The sequence below is a fragment of the Hypanus sabinus genome, unplaced genomic scaffold, assembly GCF_030144855.1.
Source record: "Hypanus sabinus isolate sHypSab1 unplaced genomic scaffold, sHypSab1.hap1 scaffold_945, whole genome shotgun sequence".
Classification (NCBI taxonomy): Eukaryota; Metazoa; Chordata; class Chondrichthyes; order Myliobatiformes; family Dasyatidae; genus Hypanus; species Hypanus sabinus.
In genome coordinates, this window is record NW_026781799.1 from 44,509 (window position 1) to 66,112 (window position 21,604).

At 51.6% G+C, this 21,604-nt stretch overlaps 1 protein-coding gene across 1 annotated transcript in view; it reads left to right on the forward strand.

The window, feature by feature from the left end:
• LOC132390535 (killer cell lectin-like receptor subfamily B member 1B allele C) overlaps positions 1 to 21,402 on the forward strand; it is a 38,367-nt gene extending 16,965 nt beyond the window's left edge. Inside the window, exons 5-9 of the mRNA XM_059963150.1 lie at positions 3,246 to 3,362; positions 3,946 to 4,023; positions 8,769 to 8,911; positions 19,141 to 19,205; positions 19,450 to 21,402. Coding sequence (XP_059819133.1) covers positions 3,246 to 3,362; positions 3,946 to 4,023; positions 8,769 to 8,911; positions 19,141 to 19,205; positions 19,450 to 19,639 — 593 coding nt within the window. The 3' untranslated portion in view covers positions 19,640 to 21,402. The remainder of the gene's footprint in view (positions 1 to 3,245; positions 3,363 to 3,945; positions 4,024 to 8,768; positions 8,912 to 19,140; positions 19,206 to 19,449) is intronic.
• The last annotated feature ends 202 nt before the right edge of the window (positions 21,403 to 21,604 follow it).

Sequence of the window (21,604 nt, forward strand, 5' to 3'; positions counted from 1 at the left end):
CACCTCAGAACTGTGCGCTCTGATCCTCGATTCTCCAAGTCTATAGAAAATGTCTGCGCATTCTCATTGCCTTGCACCACGTGATTTTATAAACCTCTGTAAAGTCACCCATGAACTCCAAGGTATAAAATCCTAACCTACCTGACTTATCTCCATAACTCAGTCCCTGGAGTCTCGGCGATATACGCATAAAGCTCCCTCTGCAATCTTTGCTGCTCAGCGGCATTTCATCTGCAGCAGGTGGACAAAAATTGAACACTATTCTCCAAGGTCAGCCTACCCTACATCCTGTACAACTGCAAAGTGACCTCTCGACTCCAAGATTTAGTGCCTTGATTGATAAAGATGCAATCTTTACTGCCCTATCTGTCATTGACCTCAATTTCTGGGAAACGTTTTCCCGTAGCCCTGGGACAATCTATTCTATAACACTCCCCAGGGTTCCTCCTCTTCACTGTAAATGTCCCATCCTGGCTTGTCTTCCTCAAATACTACAACTCTCTCACCTCTCTTTTCTTTCTCCGTCTCTTCCTCCCTTTTTCTCTTCAATCTCCGAAAGTGATATACCATCTGGGATCTTGTGACTTGACTTGTAAAAGCATTTGTAGATATTATCTGGTAATCAGTACAAACAGGTCATCCGCAATCAAATCGGTCAGTATAATCTCCCTGAGCCCCACCCCATTATACAGAGCAGCCCGACAATTTCCTTATTGAAGTTCCTATATATCATTGTCTACTACACTGCCCTCATCGTCCGTCTTGCTGCCTCTCTCCAAAGATGGAAAGCTGACAAGTTCTCTCCCTGTTCGCTTGCCTACATTCCCTAATGTCTCGGTGCAGCAGCCAGATTAATCATAGACCCCCGCCCAACCCGGTCTCCCTCCCATCGGGGGGGGGGGAAATATCAGATCATTGAACGCCCCCCTGGGACTATCAGATGGACTCCTGACATCACGATCTACCTCGTCGTGGCCATTGCACCTTATCGTCTGCCCGCACTGCCTCTCTCTGTAACTGTGACACTTTATTCTGCATTCGGTGATTTTTTACGCTGTTCTACTCCTTTAAACAGATTTGTATCTATGGACGTAACTGGGACCTCGCCTGTCTGTGATGTTTTCCAAATGATCTGTATGAAATTGTAGAGGGGTGGGTTAGAAACATTGATACATTGAAAAATATAGCACAATACAGGACCTTCGACCCACAAAGCTGTGTTGGACATGTTCTTACCTTAGAACTACCAAGGCTTTCCCCACAAACCTCAATTCTTCTAAGCTTCATTACCTATCTAAAAGTATCTTAAAAGACCCTATCGTGTCCGCCTCCAGCAATATTGCCGGAAGCCCATTCCACGCACTCACCACTCTCGGAGTGAAAAAACTTACCCCGACATCTCCTGTGTACCTACTCCCTGCACCTTAAAACTGTGTCCTCTCGTGGCAAGCATTTCACCCCTGGGAAAAAAGACTCTGACTAATCCACACGATCAATGCCTCTCATCGTCTTATACACCTCTACCTGACCAACTCTCATCCTCCGTCGTTCCTAAGAGAAATGGCCGAGTTTACTCAACCTATGGTCATAAGGCATGCTCCCCAAACAAGGAAACATCCCAGTACATTTCCTTTGCATTCTTTCAATGACTTCCACTTTCTTCCTGTAGTGAGGTGATCAGAACTGAGCGCAGTACTCCATGTGGGGTTGGAACAATATACAGTTGAAGCATTACCTCTTGGCTGCTAATTTCAATTCCGGGATTGAAATTAAGGCCAAAGCACCATATGCTTTATTAATCTCAGAGTCAACATCCGTTGCAGCTCTGAGTGTCCTATTGACTAGGACCTCAAGATATGTCTTATATGTCCGATCCTCAGCAAACTTACCAACCCATCCCTCCACTTCAAGATCCAGGTTATTTATAAAAATCACGAAGAGTAGATGTAAAAGAACGGATCTCTGAGGCACGCCACTGGTCACCGACCTCCATGCAGTATTTGACCCGTCTACAGCCACGCATTGCCTTCAGTGAGCAAGCCAGTTCTGGATCCACAAAGCCATATCCCCTTGGATCCCATTCCTCCTTTCTTTCTCAATAAGCCTTGCATGTGGTACCGTATCAAATTCCTCGCTAAACTCCATGTATGCTACATCTCCGGCTCCACCTTCATCAATATGCTTAGTCACTTCCTCAGAAAATTCTATCAGGCTCGTAAGACACGACCAACCTTTGACAAAGTCATGCTGACTATTTCTAATCGTGTCATGCCTCTCCAAATGTACATAAATCCTGCCTCCCAGGATCTTCTGCATCAACATAGTAACCAACCTAGTAAGACTCACTGGCCTATAATTTCCTGGGCATTCCCTCCTCCATTTCCCGAATGAGGGAACTACGTCCGCAACCCTCCAATCCTCCGGAACCTCTCCGGTCCTCATGGATGATGTAACGGCCATTGCCAGAGGGTCAGCAATCTCCTGCCTCGCTTCCCACAGTAGCCTGGGGTAAATTACGTTCAGTCCCGGTGACATCCAACTCCATGCTTTCCAGAGGCGTGACCACTGTTGGTTCCTCCAGGTAGGCCGTCTCTACCCAAATCAGGCAGGAATAATTATTGTTAGAAGGCACAGCGACTCGGGTAGGTCAAATGAAGTGATTGCACCCTATCAAAGAAACGATTCTAAACAGTGTTGATGAGCAGAGAATCCTGGGGTCCATGTTCACAGCTCCCTGAACGGGGCTGCACAGTTTGGTGGGAAGGTTAAGAAGTCCTATGTCATTCTTCCCTTTATTCGTCGGGGCATTGAGTACAAATATCAAGGAGCAATGTTGCAACTTTATAAAAATCACAAGCTGGGCTGAATCAGGCGTATTGTATACAGTTCTGGTCACCCCATTATCGGAAGGATGACAGGGCGTTGGGGACCCTCCGGAGAGGTTTAACAGGAGTCTGCCTGAATTCGGTGGCTTGTGTTACAACGAGAGGTCGGACACCTGGGTCGCTTCCTCTGGAGCGGAGGAGGCTCAGGGGAGATCTGACTGATCTCTGGAATCCGTCAGACACCAGTCAGCCTTTGCCAAGTCAAGGAATTAGGACTCGGCGATGACGGCTGAATGTAGATGAGATTGAGAGACGGTGGGTTGATCGTGGTAGAAAAAGACAGCGCCGATTGTGGGTGGGTGGGATCAACACTGGGGATCTCCGCTGAATTCACGCAGACGCTGAATGTTCTCTGTACAGGTCCACATACAGAGCAGCCGAAAGATAAAATCAGAAAGAAACCGGACCGGAAGATCTGCCTTCTCTGCCTAGTTACATCCGCCCTCATCGCGATAGTGGCCGGGCTCTCGATCTGCGGTGAGTCGAACGGGCTCCGGATGGAACCAGAGCGTAAACTAACAGAGTGGAATGAAGAGTTAGCGTAAAACCTCACAGAGATGCCGACACGATCCTCAACGAGACACCGACACGATCCTCAACGAGACACCGACACACCCCTTAACCGTGACAATAACACGGCCTGTACCGTAACACATTCCAGTCTCATAGTGAAACGACATGCCATTCACAATAACGCCAACAATACCTTCACCGTCGCGCCAACACGCCTCTGTACGCGACACCGACACACTCCTAACCGCGACACGAACACAACCCTCACTGTGACACAGACATGACACTCAATGTAACATCGACATGCCCCTGAACCTGTTACAGATACACTCCTCAAGGCGACACCGGAATACACCTCACAGTGACACCGACACGCCCTTGAGAGTGACAATGTGTCACCAGACTCAACATGACACGATTATCAACATGAACCGTACCGCACCGTGACAATGACACAACAGTTACCGTGACCGCGCGGCACCGTGACAATGTCTCACACGTTACTGTTAAAGCTAAACGTCGTTCACATGCTCTCTCACTCTCTCAGTATTACAGATTCGTCAGTCTCAAATCAGCAGCGACAAAAACTACACGTTATTTTGCCAATTCCTGACCAGTAAAAGAGGTGAGGCAACAAATTACACCTACCCGTCTCGGCACACAGGGTGGAGAGGGAGAGAGAGAGAGAGAGAGAGAGAGAGAGAGAGAGAGAGAGAGAGAGAGAGAGAGAGAGAGAGAGAGAGAGAGAGAGATACAGAACAATATCCCAGTGCCCAGTGTCTGACACCGGGAGGGTGTGATGGGACGGTGTGGAGGGAGATTCACTCTATGTCTGACACCGGGAGTGTGTGATGGGACGGTGTGGTGGGAGATTCACTCTGTGTCTGACACCGGGAGGGTGTGATGGGACGGTGTGGAGGGAGATTATCTCTGTGTCTGTCCTGGGAGAGTGTGATGGGACGGTGTGGTGGGAGATTCACTCTGTGTCTGACCCCGGGAGAGTGTGATGGGACGGTGTGGAGGGAGATTCACTCTATGTCTGACACCGGGAGTGTGTGATGGGACGGTGTGGTGGGAGATTCACTCTGTGTCTGACCCCGGGAGAGTGTGATGGGACGGTGTGGAGTGAGACTCATTCTGTGTCTGACACCGGGAATGTGTGATGGGACGGTGTGGAGGGAGATTATCTCTGTGTCTGTCCTGGGAGAGTGTGATGGGACGGTGTGGTGGGAGATTCACTCTGTGTCTGACCCCGGGAGAGTGTGATGGGACGGTGTGGAGTGAGACTCATTCTGTGTCTGACACCGGGAATGTGTGATGGGACGGTGTGGAGGGAGATTCACTCTATGTCTGACACCGGGAGTGTGTGATGGGACGGTGTGGTGGGAGATTCACTCTGTGTCTGACACCGGGAGGGTGTGATGCGACGGTGTGGAGGGAGATTATCTCTGTGTCTGTCCTGGGAGAGTGTGATGGGACGGTGTGGAGGGAGATTCACTCTATGTCTGACACCGGGAGTGTGTGATGGGACGGTGTGGTGGAAGATTCACTCTGTGTCTGACACCGGGAGAGTGTGATGGGACGGTGAGGTGGGAGATTCACTCTGTGTCTGACCCCGGGAGAGTGTGATGGGACGGTGTGGAGTGAGATTCATTCTGTGTCTGACCCCGGGATTGTTTTGATGGGACGGTGTGGAGGAAGATTCACCCTGTGTCTGAACCCGGGAGTATGTGCTGGGACAGTGTGGAGGGAGATTCACTCTGTGTTTGACACCGGGAGTGTGTGATGAGATAGTGTGGAGTGAGATTCACTCTGTCTGACCCCGGGAGTGTGTGAAGGGGTGGTGGGGAGGGAGATGCACTCTGTGTCTGACCCCGGGAGATTGTCTTGGGACGGTGTGGAGGGAGATTCACTCCGTGTCTGACCCCGGGAGAGTGTGATGGGACGGTTTGCAGGGAGATTCATTCTGTGTCTGACCCCCGGTGAGTGTGATGGGACAGAATGGAGGGAGATTCACTCTGTGTCTGACCCCGGGAGAGTGTGATGGGACGGTGTGGAGTGAGACTCATTCTGTGTCTGACACCGGGAATGTGTGATGGGACGGTGTGGAGGGAGATTCTCTCTGTCTGACCCCGGGAGAGTGTCAAGGGACGGTGTGGAGCAAAAGTCACTCTGTGTCTGACCCCGGGAGATTGTCTTGGGACGGTGTGGAGGGAGATTCACTCTGTGTCTGACCCCGGGAGAGTTTGATCGGACGGTATGGAGGGAGATTCACTCTGTGTCTGACACCGGTAGAGTGTGATGGGACGGTGTGGTGGGAGATTCACTCTGTGTCTGACCCCGGGAGAGTGTGATGGGACGGTGTGGAGTGAGATTCATTCTGTGTCTGACCCCGGGATTGTGTGATGGGACGGTGTGGAGGGAGATTCTCTCTGTCTGACCCCGGGAGAGTGTCAAGGGACGGTGTGGAGCAAAAGTCACTCTGTGTCTGACCCCGGGAGATTGTCTTGGGACGGTGTGGAGGGAGATTCACTCTGTGTCTGACCCCGGGAGAGTTTGATCGGACGGTATGGAGGGAGATTCACTCTGTGTCTGACACCGGGAGAGTGTGATGGGACGGTGTGGTGGGAGATTCACTCTGTGTCTGACCCCGGGAGAGTGTGATGGGACGGTGTGGAGTGAGATTCATTCTGTGTCTGACCCCGGGATTGTTTTGATGGGACGGTGTGGAGGAAGATTCACCCTGTGTCTGAACCCGGGAGTATGTGCTGGGACAGTGTGGAGGGAGATTCACTCTGTGTTTGACACCGGGAGTGTGTGATGAGATAGTGTGGAGTGAGATTCACTCTGTCTGACCCCGGGAGTGTGTGAAGGGGTGGTGGGGAGGGAGATGCACTCTGTGTCTGACCCCGGGAGATTGTCTTGGGACGGTGTGGAGGGAGATTCACTCCGTGTCTGACCCCGGGAGAGTGTGATGGGACGGTTTGCAGGGAGATTCATTCTGTGTCTGACCCCCGGTGAGTGTGATGGGACAGAATGGAGGGAGATTCACTCTGTGTCTGACCCCGGGAGAGTGTGATGGGACGGTGTGGAGTGAGACTCATTCTGTGTCTGACACCGGGAATGTGTGATGGGACGGTGTGGAGGGAGATTCTCTCTGTCTGACCCCGGGAGAGTGTCAAGGGACGGTGTGGAGCAAAAGTCACTCTGTGTCTGACCCCGGGAGATTGTCTTGGGACGGTGTGGAGGGAGATTCACTCTGTGTCTGACCCCGGGAGAGTTTGATCGGACGGTATGGAGGGAGATTCACTCTGTGTCTGACACCGGTAGAGTGTGATGGGACGGTGTGGTGGGAGATTCACTCTGTGTCTGACCCCGGGAGAGTGTGATGGGACGGTGTGGAGTGAGATTCATTCTGTGTCTGACCCCGGGATTGTGTGATGGGACGGTGTGGAGGGAGATTCTCTCTGTCTGACCCCGGGAGAGTGTCAAGGGACGGTGTGGAGCAAAAGTCACTCTGTGTCTGACCCCGGGAGATTGTCTTGGGACGGTGTGGAGGGAGATTCACTCTGTGTCTGACCCCGGGAGAGTTTGATCGGACGGTATGGAGGGAGATTCACTCTGTGTCTGACACCGGGAGAGTGTGATGGGACGGTGTGGTGGGAGATTCACTCTGTGTCTGACCCCGGGAGAGTGTGATGGGACGGTGTGGAGTGAGACTCATTCTGTGTCTGACACCGGGAATGTGTGATGGGACGGTGTGGAGGGAGATTCTCTCTGTCTGACCCCGGGAGAGTGTCAAGGGACGGTGTGGAGCAAAAGTCACTCTGTGTCTGACCCCGGGAGATTGTCTTGGGACGGTGTGGAGGGAGATTCACTCTGTGTCTGACCCCGGGAGAGTTTGATCGGACGGTATGGAGGGAGATTCACTCTGTGTCTGACACCGGTAGAGTGTGATGGGACGGTGTGGTGGGAGATTCACTCTGTGTCTGACCCCGGGAGAGTGTGATGGGACGGTGTGGAGTGAGATTCATTCTGTGTCTGACCCCGGGATTGTGTGATGGGACGGTGTGGAGGGAGATTCTCTCTGTCTGACCCCGGGAGAGTGTCAAGGGACGGTGTGGAGCAAAAGTCACTCTGTGTCTGACCCCGGGAGATTTTCTTGGGACGGTGTGGAGGGAGATTCACTCTGTGTCTGACCCCGGGAGAGTTTGATCGGACGGTATGGAGGGAGATTCACTCTGTGTCTGACACCGGGAGAGTGTGATGGGACGGTGTGGTGGGAGATTCACTCTGTGTCTGACCCCGGGAGAGTGTGATGGGACGGTGTGGAGTGAGATTCATTCTGTGTCTGACCCCGGGATTGTTTTGATGGGACGGTGTGGAGGAAGATTCACCCTGTGTCTGAACCCGGGAGTATGTGCTGGGACAGTGTGGAGGGAGATTCACTCTGTGTTTGACACCGGGAGTGTGTGATGAGATAGTGTGGAGTGAGATTCACTCTGTCTGACCCCGGGAGTGTGTGAAGGGGTGGTGGGGAGGGAGATGCACTCTGTGTCTGACCCCGGGAGATTGTCTTGGGACGGTGTGGAGGGAGATTCACTCCGTGTCTGACCCCGGGAGAGTGTGATGGGACGGTTTGCAGGGAGATTCATTCTGTGTCTGACCCCCGGTGAGTGTGATGGGACAGAATGGAGGGAGATTCACTCTGTGTCTGACCCCGGGATTGTGCGAAGGAATGGTGTGGTGGGAGATTCACTGTGTCTGACCCCGGGAGTGTGTGAAGGGACTGTGTGGAGGGATATTCGTTCTGTGTCTGACCCCGGGAGTGTTTGATGGGACCGTGTAGAGGAATAATCACTCTGTGTCTGACCCCGGGAGTGTTTGATGGCACAGTGTAGAGGAATAATCACTATGTGTCTGACCCCGGGCGTGTGTGATGGTACCGTGTAGAGGAATAATCACTCTGTGTCTGTCCCCGGGAGTGTGTGATGGGACGGTGTGGAGGGAGATTCACTCTGTGTCCGACCCCGGGAGAGTGTGATGGGACGGTTTGGAGTGAACGACACCTAATGTCTGAACCCGGGTGAGCGGCGAGCTAACTTGACTGTGAGTCTGAGACTGACTGAGCGAATAGATGGCGAATCGAGAGCTTCCCTCTGAGATTGAGGTCGGGTCGTTGTGATCCCACTGACAAAGCGAGCAGCGCTCTCTGATTTCCTCCTTGTATGAGTAACCTGAGATTGCAAAGGGTGCTTCTTACACTGATTGACCATCGGTGTTTGTGATATAATGGTGTGCAGTCTGACCGCTGGATTGTGTGATGGGACGATGTGCTGGTGATTCACTTTACTTGTTCCTGATTCCCAGAGCAAGCGTGTTCCCAGCACTGGATCAAAAACGAAGACCGATGTTATTTCATATCCACGTTGGAAACATCTTACGACGAAGCAAAGAAATATTGTTCGAACATTGATGCAATGCTGCTGGAAATAAATTCAGAAGAAGAGAAGGTAAGTGTCGCACTGCGAGAGACGATATCAGCAACAAACACAAACTCCCGGTATCAAGCACAGAGTGAATCTCCCTCCACCCCGTCCCATCACACACTCCCGCGGTCAGACAGAGAGTGAATCTCCCTCCACACCGTCCCATCACACACTCCCGGGGTCAGACACAGAATTAATCTCCCTCCACACCGTCCCACCACGCACTCCTTGGGTCAGACACAGCGTGAATTTCCCTCCACACCGTCCCAGCAGACACTCCCGGGGTCAGACACAGAGTGAATCTCCCTCCACCCCGTCCCAGCAGACACTCCCGGGGTCAGACACAGAGTGATTATTCCTCTACACGGTCCCATCACACACTCCCGGGGTCAGACACAGAATTAATCTCCCTCCACACCGTCCCACCACGCACTCCTTGGGTCAGACACAGCGTGAATTTCCCTCCACACCGTCCCAGCAGACACTCCCGTGCTCAGACACAGAGTGAATCTCCCTCCACACCGGCCCATCACACACTCCCGGGGTCAGACACAGAATTAATCTCCCTCCACACCGTCCCACCACGCACTCCTTGGGTCAGACACAGCGTGAATTTCCCTCCACACCGTCCCAGCAGACACTCCCGGGGTCAGACACAGAGTGATTATTCCTCTACACGGTCCCATCACACACTCCCGGGGTCAGACACAGAGTGAATCTCCCTCCACACCGTCCCATTACACACTCCCGGGGTCAGACACACAGTCACTCTTGCTCCATACCGTCGCATCACACTCTCCCGGGGTGAGACACAGAGTGAAGTTTTCTGCATACCGTCGCTTCAAATATTCCTTGTTTCAGCCACAGAGTGTACCTCCAATGCCCTATGACACGCCTACGACATCAGACACAAATTAAATTCAACACCACAACGTCCCATCAACAAAATCCCCGCGAAGAGACATTGTGTCAATCCCCCTCCACGTCGGCCCATGACGCCCTGCCAGTGTCAGGCAGAGAGTGAAGCTCCCTCTGCTTAATACAGTCAAACAGTCCCTGGGACACATGCAGAGTGAAGCTTCCTCTGCACCTTCCCATCACACATCATCACATCTCACAATCCCGGGATCTGTCACAGAGTGAATATCCCCCCACACCGTCCCATCACACTCTCCCGGAGTGTGACACCGAGTGAAGGTCCCGTACAAACACGCTGGAGGAACGCAGCGGGTCGGGCAGCATCCGTGGAAACGAGCAGTCAACGTTCCGGGCCGGGACCATTCGTCAGGACTGAAGAAGGAGGGGCAGGGGACCCGTCATGAAGGTTGCGGGGGGAGGGAGGGAAATTGCCAGGTGAATAAACAATCAGAGGTAAGATCAAGTGGTAGGGGAGGGGAAGCAGGGAGGGGATAGGCAGGAGAGGTGAAGAAGTAATGTAAGGGGAAAGCCCTATGGGTAGTAGAAGAAGACAGACTCATCAGGGAGGTGATTGGCAGCTGGAAGAGGAGGCAGAGTGAAAGTGGGATGGTGGACGGGAGAGAAAGGGAATTACCAGAAGATGGAGAATTGATGTTCATACCAAAGGGCTGGAGATTACCCAGACTGCATACGAGGTGTTGCTCCTCCATCCTGAGATTGGCCTCATCATGGCAATCAAGGAGGGCATCTATGGACACTACCGAATGGGAATGTGAAGGGGAGTTGAAGTCGGTGACAAGTGGGAGATCTTGTCTGTTGTGGCGGACGGAGCCGAGGTGCTCGACAAAGCGGTCCGCCAGTCTGCGTCGGGTCTCGCCAATGTAGGGAAGGCCACACCAGGAGCACCGGATGCAACAGATGACCGGAGCAGACTCACAATTGAAGTGTTGCCTCACCTGGAAAGCCTGTTTTGGGCCTTGAATGGTGTTACGAGAGGAGGTGCTGTGACAGGTGTAGAAGCTGCGCGTGCAGGGATAAGTACCAGGTGGGAGACCTAAGGGGAGGGATGCGTGGGACAGGCAATTGCGGAGGGAGCGATCCCTGCGAAAAGCGGAAAGGGGTAAAAAGGGAAAAAATGCTTAGTGGTGGGGTCCTGTTGAAGGTGGTGGAAGCTGCGGAGGATAATATGTTGGATCCGGTGGCTGGTGGGCTGGTATGTGAGGGCAAGGGGAACATGGTTCCTGTTGTGGGGACGGGAGAATGGGGTGAGGGCCGAAGTGAGGGAAATGGAAGATATGCGGGTGAGGCCATCATTGATGACGGCAGAACGGAAACCACGGTTGTTAAAGAAAGAGGATATTTGTGATTTTCTGGAACGGAAAACTCCCTCTAGGGAGCAGTGCGGTGGAGACGGAGGAACTGGGAATGGGGAATATCATTTTTACATTTGGCAGGGTGGGAAGAGGTATAATCAAGGTAGTTATGGGAAGCCGTGGCTATATAGAAGATGCCAGTGGAGAGTCTGTATCTAGAGATTGAGACCGAAAGATTGAGAAAGGAGAGAGAGGTGTCCGAGATGGATGAAGTGAATCTGAGGGCAGGGTGAAAGTTAAAGTCTAAGTCGATTAAACTGACGAGCTCAGCATGGGTGCAGGAAGCAGCACCATTGTAGTCGTCAAAGTACCGAATGAAAATTTGGGTAGCAGTACCGGTAGAGATTTGGAGCACCGACTGTTCCACATAACCCACGAAGAGCAGGCATAGCTGGGGCCCATGCGAGTGCCCATAGTTAAACCATTGGTCTGATTAAAGTGGGAAGAGCCAACAGAGAAGTGATTAAGTGTGGCAAATGTTCCGCCAACCGGAGGATTGTGGTAGAGTTGGGGAATTGGTGAGGTCTATTGTGAAGCTCCCGTCCCTCTATCCGCTCGCATACTTCTGGTTGCTGACAGTCCGTGAAACTCCTGTTATTGAGTTCCGTCACGAAGTCCCTGGAGTATACCCTGAGCAAAACTCTCTCCACACCGTTCGATCACACGCTCCCGGGTTCATGCAGCGTGATTCCTTCACTGCAACTTCGCGTTACACACTCCCGAGGTCAGACAGAGATTGAACCTGCCGCTGCACCGTCCCATTCCAACATCAGGGATCATTCACAGAGTGAATCTTACTCCACACCGAACCCTCACACACTCGATGTATCAGACACAGACTGAAGCTTCCTCACTTCCTCAACATACTCCCATCACACTCTCAGTGTCAGACACTGAGTGAATCTCCCTCCACACCGTCCCATCACACACTCCCGGGGTCAGACAGAGAGTGAATCTCCCTCCACACCGTCCCATCACACATTTCCGTGGTCAGACACAGAGTGAAGCTCCCTCCACAACGTCCCATCACACACTCCCGGGGTCAGACACGGAGTGAATCTCCCTCCACACCGTCCCATCACACTCTCCCAGTGTCAGACACAGAGTGAAGCTCCCTCCACAACGTCCCATCACACACTCCCGGGGTCAGACACAGAGTGAATCTCCCTCCACACCGTCCAATCACACACTCCCGGGGTCAGACACAGAGTGAATTTCCCTCCACACCATCCCATCACACACTCCCGGTGTCAGACACAGAGTGAATCTCCCTCCACACCGTCCCATCACACACTCCCGGTGTCAGACACAGAGTGAATCTCCCTCCACACCGTCCCATCACACACTCCCGGTGTCAGACACAGAGTGAATCTCCCTCTACACCGTCCCATCACACACTCCCGGGGTCAGACACAGAGTGAATTTCCCTCCACACCGTCCCATCACACACTCCCGGGGTCAGACACAGAGTGAATTTCCCTCCACACCGTCCCATCACACATTCCCGGGGTCAGACACAGAGTGAATCTCCCTCCACACCGTCCCATCACACACTCCCGGTGTCAGACACAGAGTGAATCTCCCTCCACACCGTCCCATCACACACTCCCGGTGTCAGACACAGAGTGAATCTCCCTCCACACCGTCCCATCACACACTCCCGGTGTCAGACACAGAGTGAATTTCCCTCCACACCGTCCCATCACACACTCCCGGGGTCAGACACAGAGTGAATCTCCCTCCTCACCGTCCCATCACACACTCCCGGGGTCAGACACAGAGTGAATCTCCCTCCACACCGTCCCATCACACACTCCCGGGGTCAGACACAGAGTGAATCTCCCTCCACACCGTCCCATCACACACTCCCGGTGTCAGACACACAGTCAATCTTGCTCCATACCGTCGCATCACACTCTCCCGGGGTGAGACACAGAGTGAGATTTTCTGCATACCGTCGCTTCAAATGTTCCTTGGGTCAGACACAGAGTGAACCTCCAATTCCCCATGACACTCCTACGGCATCAGACAAAAAGTAAATTCAACACCACAACGTCCCATCAACAAAATCCCCGCGAAGAGACATTGTGTGAAGCCCCCTCCACGTCGGCCCATGACGCCCTGCCAGTGTCAGGCAGAGAGTGAAGCGCCCTCTGCTTAATACAGTCAAACAGTCCCTGGGGCACATGCAGAGTGAAACTTCCTCTGCACCATCTCATCACACATCATCACATCTCACACTCCCGGCATCTGTCACAGAGTGAATATCCCACCACACCGTCCCATCACACTCTCCGGGAGTGTGACCCCGAGTGAAGGTCCCGTACAAACACGCTAGAGGAACGCAGCGGGTCGGGCAGCATCCGTGGAAAGGAGCAGTCAACGTTCCCGGCCGAGACCATTCGTCAGGACTGAAGAAGGAGGGGCAGGGGACCTGTCATGAAGGTTGCGGGGGGAGGGAGGGAAATTGCCAGGTGAATAAACAATCAGAGGTAAGATCAAGTGGTAGGGGAGGGGAAGCAGGGATGGGATAGGCAGGAGAGGTGAAGAAGTAATGTAAGGGGAAAGCCCTATGGGTAGTAGAAGAAGACAGACTCATCAGGGAGGTGATTGGCAGCTGGAAGAGGAGGCAGAGTGAAAGTGGGATGGTGGACGGGAGAGAAAGGGAATTACCAGAAGATGGAGAATTGATGTTCATACCAAAGGGCTGGAGATTACCCAGACTGCATACGAGGTGTTGCTCCTCCATCCTGAGATTGGCCTCATCATGGCAATCAAGGAGGGCATCTATGGACACTACCGAATGGGAATGTGAAGGGGAGTTGAAGTCGGTGACAAGTGGGAGATCTTGTCTGTTGTGGCGGACGGAGCCGAGGTGCTCGACAAAGCGGTCCGCCAGTCTGCGTCGGGTCTCGCCAATGTAGGGAAGGCCACACCAGGAGCACCGGATGCAACAGATGACCGGAGCAGACTCACAATTGAAGTGTTGCCTCACCTGGAAAGCCTGTTTTGGGCCTTGAATGGTGTTACGAGAGGAGGTGCTGTGACAGGTGTAGAAGCTGCGCGTGCAGGGATAAGTACCAGGTGGGAGACCTAAGGGGAGGGATGCGTGGGACAGGCAATTGCGGAGGGAGCGATCCCTGCGAAAAGCGGAAAGGGGTAAAAAGGGAAAAAATGCTTAGTGGTGGGGTCCTGTTGAAGGTGGTGGAAGCTGCGGAGGATAATATGTTGGATCCGGTGGCTGGTGGGCTGGTATGTGAGGGCAAGGGGAACATGGTTCCTGTTGTGGGGACGGGAGAATGGGGTGAGGGCCGAAGTGAGGGAAATGGAAGATATGCGGGTGAGGCCATCATTGATGACGGCAGAACGGAAACCACGGTTGTTAAAGAAAGAGGATATTTGTGATTTTCTGGAACGGAAAACTCCCTCTAGGGAGCAGTGCGGTGGAGACGGAGGAACTGGGAATGGGGAATATCATTTTTACATTTGGCAGGGTGGGAAGAGGTATAATCAAGGTAGTTATGGGAAGCCGTGGCTATATAGAAGATGCCAGTGGAGAGTCTGTATCTAGAGATTGAGACCGAAAGATTGAGAAAGGAGAGAGAGGTGTCCGAGATGGATGAAGTGAATCTGAGGGCAGGGTGAAAGTTAAAGTCTAAGTCGATTAAACTGACGAGCTCAGCATGGGTGCAGGAAGCAGCACCATTGTAGTCGTCAAAGTACCGAATGAAAATTTGGGTAGCAGTACCGGTAGAGATTTGGAGCACCGACTGTTCCACATAACCCACGAAGAGCAGGCATAGCTGGGGCCCATGCGAGTGCCCATAGTTAAACCATTGGTCTGATTAAAGTGGGAAGAGCCAACAGAGAAGTGATTAAGTGTGGCAAATGTTCCGCCAACCGGAGGATTGTGGTAGAGTTGGGGAATTGGTGAGGTCTATTGTGAAGCTCCCGTCCCTCTATCCGCTCGCATACTTCTGGTTGCTGACAGTCCGTGAAACTCCTGTTATTGAGTTCCGTCACGAAGTCCCTGGAGTATACCCTGAGCAAAACTCTCTCCACACCGTTCGATCACACGCTCCCGGGTTCATGCAGCGTGATTCCTTCACTGCAACTTCGCGTTACACACTCCCGAGGTCAGACAGAGATTGAACCTGCCGCTGCACCGTCCCATTCCAACATCAGGGATCATTCACAGAGTGAATCTTACTCCACACCGAACCCTCACACACTCGATGTATCAGACACAGACTGAAGCTTCCTCACTTCCTCAACATACTCCCATCACACTCTCAGTGTCAGACACTGAGTGAATCTCCCTCCACACCGTCCCATCACACACTCCCGGGGTCAGACAGAGAGTGAATCTCCCTCCACACCGTCCCATCACACATTTCCGTGGTCAGACACAGAGTGAAGCTCCCTCCACAACGTCCCATCACACACTCCCGGGGTCAGACACGGAGTGAATCTCCCTCCACACCGTCCCATCACACTCTCCCAGTGTCAGACACAGAGTGAAGCTCCCTCCACAACGTCCCATCACACACTCCCGGGGTCAGACACAGAGTGAATCTCCCTCCACACCGTCCAATCACACACTCCCGGGGTCAGACACAGAGTGAATTTCCCTCCACACCATCCCATCACACACTCCCGGGGTCAGACACAGAGTGAATTTCCCTCCACACCGTCCCATCACACATTCCCGGGGTCAGACACAGAGTGAATCTCCCTCCACACCGTCCCATCACACACTCCCGGTGTCAGACACAGAGTGAATCTCCCTCCACACCGTCCCATCACACACTCCCGGTGTCAGACACAGAGTGAATCTCCCTCCACACCGTCCCATCACACACTCCCGGTGTCAGACACAGAGTGAATTTCCCTCCACACCGTCCCATCACACACTCCCGGGGTCAGACACAGAGTGAATCTCCCTCCTCACCGTCCCATCACACACTCCCGGGGTCAGACACAGAGTGAATCTCCCTCCACACCGTCCCATCACACACTCCCGGGGTCAGACACAGAGTGAATCTCCCTCCACACCGTCCCATCACACACTCCCGGTGTCAGACACACAGTCAATCTTGCTCCATACCGTCGCATCACACTCTCCCGGGGTGAGACACAGAGTGAGATTTTCTGCATACCGTCGCTTCAAATGTTCCTTGGGTCAGACACAGAGTGAACCTCCAATTCCCCATGACACTCCTACGGCATCAGACAAAAAGTAAATTCAACACCACAACGTCCCATCAACAAAATCCCCGCGAAGAGACATTGTGTGAAGCCCCCTCCACGTCGGCCCATGACGCCCTGCCAGTGTCAGGCAGAGAGTGAAGCGCCCTCTGCTTAATACAGTCAAACAGTCCCTGGGGCACATGCAGAGTGAAACTTCCTCTGCACCATCTCATCACACATCATCACATCTCACACTCCCGGCATCTGTCACAGAGTGAATATCCCACCACACCGTCCCATCACACTCTCCGGGAGTGTGACCCCGAGTGAAGGTCCCGTACAAACACGCTAGAGGAACGCAGCGGGTCGGGCAGCATCCGTGGAAAGGAGCAGTCAACGTTCCCGGCCGAGACCATTCGTCAGGACTGAAGAAGGAGGGGCAGGGGACCTGTCATGAAGGTTGCGGGGGGAGGGAGGGAAATTGCCAGGTGAATAAACAATCAGAGGTAAGATCAAGTGGTAGGGGAGGGGAAGCAGGGATGGGATAGGCAGGAGAGGTGAAGAAGTAATGTAAGGGGAAAGCACAATGAGTAGTAGAAGAAGACAGACTCATCGGAGAGGTGATAGGCAGCTGGAAGAGGAGGCAGAGTGAAAGTGGGATGGTGGAAGGGAGAGAAAGGGAATTACCAGAAGATGGAGAATTCGATGTTCATACCAAAGGGCTGGAGATTACCCAGACTGCATACGAGGTGATGCTCCTCCATCCTGAGATTGGCCTCATCATAGCAATCAAGGAGGGCATGTATGGACACTACCGAATTGGGAATGTGAAGGGGAGTTGAAGTCGGTGACAAGTGGGAGATCCTGTCTGTTGTTGCGGACGGAGCCGAGGTGCTCGACAAAGCGGTCCGCCAGTCTGCGTCGGGTCTCGTCAATGTAGGGAAGGCCACACCAGGAGCACCGGATGCAACAGATGACCGGAGCAGACTCACAATTGAAGTGTTGCCTCACCTGGAAAGCCTGTTTTGGGCCTTGAATGGTGTTACGAGAGGAGGTGCTGTGACAGGTGTAGAAGCTGCGCGTGCAGGGATAAGTACCAGGTGGGAGACCTAAGGGGAGGGATGCGTGGGACAGGCAATTGCGGAGGGAGCGATCCCTGCGAAAAGCGGAAAGGGGTAAAAAGGGAAAAAATGCTTAGTGGTGGGGTCCTGTTGAAGGTGGTGGAAGCTGCGGAGGATAATATGTTGGATCCGGTGGCTGGTGGGCTGGTATGTGAGGGCAAGGGGAACATGGTTCCTGTTGTGGGGACGGGAGAATGGGGTGAGGGCCGAAGTGAGGGAAATGGAAGATATGCGGGTGAGGCCATCATTGATGACGGCAGAACGGAAACCACGGTTGTTAAAGAAAGAGGATATTTGTGATTTTCTGGAACGGAAAACTCCCTCTAGGGAGCAGTGCGGTGGAGACGGAGGAACTGGGAATGGGGAATATCATTTTTACATTTGGCAGGGTGGGAAGAGGTATAATCAAGGTAGTTATGGGAAGCCGTGGCTATATAGAAGATGCCAGTGGAGAGTCTGTATCTAGAGATTGAGACCGAAAGATTGAGAAAGGAGAGAGAGGTGTCCGAGATGGATGAAGTGAATCTGAGGGCAGGGTGAAAGTTAAAGTCTAAGTCGATTAAACTGACGAGCTCTGCATGGGTGCAGGAAGCAGCACCATTGTAGTCGTCAAAGTACCGAATGAAAATTTGGGTAGCAGTACCGGTAGAGATTTGGAGCACCGACTGTTCCACATAACCCACGAAGAGCAGGCATAGCTGGGGCCCATGCGAGTGCCCATAGTTAAACCATTGGTCTGATTAAAGTGGGAAGAGCCAACAGAGAAGTGATTAAGTGTGGCAAATGTTCCGCCAACCGGAGGATTGTGGTAGAGTTGGGGAATTGGTGAGGTCTGTTGTGAAGCTCCCGTCCCTCTATCCGCTCGCATACTTCTGGTTGCTGACAGTCCGTGAAACTCCTGTTATTGAGTTCCGTCACGAAGTCCCTGGAGTATACCCTGAGCAAAACTCTCTCCGCACCGTTCGATCACACGCTCCCGGGTTCATGCAGCGTGATTCCTTCACTGCAACTTCGCGTTACACACTCCCGAGGTCAGACAGAGATTTAACCTGCCGCTGCACCGTCCCATTACAACATCAGGGATCATTCACAGAGTGAATCTTACTCCACACCGAACCCTCACACACTCGATGTATCAGACACAGACTGAAGCTTCCTCGCTTCCTCAACATCCTCCCATCACACTCTCAGTGTCAGACACTGAGTGAATCTCCCTCCACACCGTCCCATCACACACTCTCGGGGTCAGACACAGAGTGAATCTCCCTCCACACCGTCCCATCACACACTCCCGGGGTCAGACACAGAGTGAATCTCCCTCCACCCCGTCCCATCACACACTCCCGGAGTCAGACACAGAGTGAATCTCCCTCCACACCGTCCCATCACACACTCCCGGGGTCAGACACAGTGCGAATCTCCCTCCACACCGTCCCATCACACACTCCCGGGGTCAGACACAGAGTTAATCTCTCTCCACACCGTCCCATCACACACTCCCGGCCGCAGTCACAGAGTGAATCTCTCTCCACACTCCCTGTCTCTGCCAATGTGAAGCTCCTTCTCTCTGAAGACAAACATACATCTCACTCAGGTTCTGGCATTAAGAGAGGCTCCTGCTTACCATTAATTAAAGAATTTAATTTCGCAGAATGTTGTTTCCAAATCTCTCGTCCATCCATTCATTGCATACTGGATTGGAAAATGCGAAGCCGGGTGAGATTCGGATTCTTACTGGATTGTGGCTTGGGACCGGGTGAAGGGGATTAGTTTGGAGACAGACCGTGGCTGTGAGAAGTTTGGGGGTCAGGATCGTAGATTAGTTTCTGACACAGGGCGGTGGGGTAGAGAGAGGGGCAGTGATACGATCTGCAGTGAGAATGTGGGTCAATGGGTTTAGTTTGGGGACCGACACGGGGCTGTTTTGACGCTGTTTAAATTATTCAACCTTTTTTGATAGGGAAGCGGCTTCTAGTCTTATGTACAGGGATAGCCTTGGAAGGTCCACTTGCCGTAACTGCGACTCGGACGAATGGAAGAAACTTTGCAAAAGTCAACACAGTTTTATCTGTGAGAAGCGTTCACATTTGTTCACCGATATTCCTGAAAAGATCCGGGATCTCTGTCAGCAGTCCCAAGGACCAAATTGAATCACATTACAATCCTTTTCCCTGCCCGGTCTATCTTCCCCTCTCTTAACCAGCTCTTCGGCACATTCCCTCTTCATCCACTCAGCCTCCTCATCCTCACTCTGAACTCTCGTGATCCCTTCCCGCAACACTCTCCGACGTTGGTCTTTCCCCATCGATCTCCTTATTTCCTGGCATCTTTTGCACTCTTCTCCCCTCCCTGCACCGTTCTCCACCCCTCCGTCTCTGGTGTCTCTCTCCCTCCTCTCCACCCACTCTGACATCACTCCTGTGCACTCTGGTTCACAGATTACCCATCCTGGGGTAAAAGACTATGCGCATTCACTCTATCTATGCCTCTCGGGGTTTTATACACACCTTTATAATGTCACCCTTGCTCCCCAAAAAATAAACACCTCACGCCAGCCCGGTCTCCAAAACTCAGCCACTCGAATCCCGGCAACATCCTCGTAAATCTCCCTCTGCACTTTTTCTAGCTCATCTTTCCGACAGCAGGGCGGCCAGAACCGAACACAGTACTCCACGTGTGGCCTCACCAATATCTTGTACAACTGCAATGTGACCTCCTGATTCCTGTACACAGTGATGACCAGCGTGCCACATGTCCTGTCTAACTGTATCGCGTGTTTGCCACCGGAATCATCATACATTTATTGTCTGTGATTTATGCCACCTGACAGTTAATCATTTGTACAATCAGTAATACGCAAAGATGTAAATTTAATGTTAGTTCCAAAAATTAATAAATACAGAACATAGGGGACTATCGATATCCTGGATATGGGTAGCGTTAAGTAATCTGAAGGTGGAAGGAAAATAACTGGTTTCAAATGGTTGACTACGGGTCGCCAGGCTCTTGTACCTCCTGCCCGATGGTCCGAATGATGACAGGGCATGTTCCGGGTGGTGGGGGTCTTCAGTAAAAGATCTTCTTTAAATAGATCTTAAAAAAAGAATTAATTCCTTTATTGTTTTCCCGATTAAATAAGGATTCACTCAAAGAAGGCGTAAAAAATAATTTCGATAAATTAAACTACGACGCTTATTTTTTTAAGATTAAGAAATTACGGAACTGGAGCCAAATTAGTAAAGAATATTAAATCACAGGGTATAATTCTGAATTAGCATCTTTAGCTAATTGTATAGGTATCATAGCTCCCAATAACGATGTTAAATAAAACTCTTTCACAGCTTTCAATTCCAAATCTACTCAAATTGGCCGCTCGTTCTTATCAACGCAATGTCACCAAAAGGACATATATCGCACATTAATATCACAGTAATACATTCCTAAATTATGCAAAGCACGATCTCCATCCTTTTTCCATTTTTGTGAGAGACATTTAGTGACTCTTGGTCTTTTATCAAAATATTTAATTAATTTTCCTTACAGATTAGATGCCGAAATTTTAGATACTATGACGAGCAGAAACCCTTTGATGAACGGTTCCATTGGAAGAATTTTTGATTTATTATTACAATAGGATAAAGGTCCATTAGGAAAATTAAACAAATCGGGGAAAGGTACTTAATTTGACTTTTAGCACAGAGGACAGGGTGCGCATTCTGAAGTTGGATAATTCTTCTTCGATTTCTGCTGGTCATTCGCTGATTCAGTATAAAATTGTCCATTGTCATATCTGAGTCTTTCCTGTCTATGAATTGTTGAGGAGCTGTGGTTGTTATTTTATATCAACTCAATATGATACAATACATGATTTTGACAGTGTATATTCTTGTCTTTGTACATTTATTCAAATATGCATTTGAGATAACGTCTCCTCTGACTTGTATCGTTCTTTCTTTTTAATCAATAAAAATAGATTGAAAAAGAAAATCTTTCCTTATGTTGATAATTATTGTGAGAGATGTAAAACTGAGACAGCTGCACTGACACACACGTTTTTGTTTTTCTGTGCTGGAACAGTTTTGGATGTCAGTATTTTTCTTCAATTTTGAAGAACT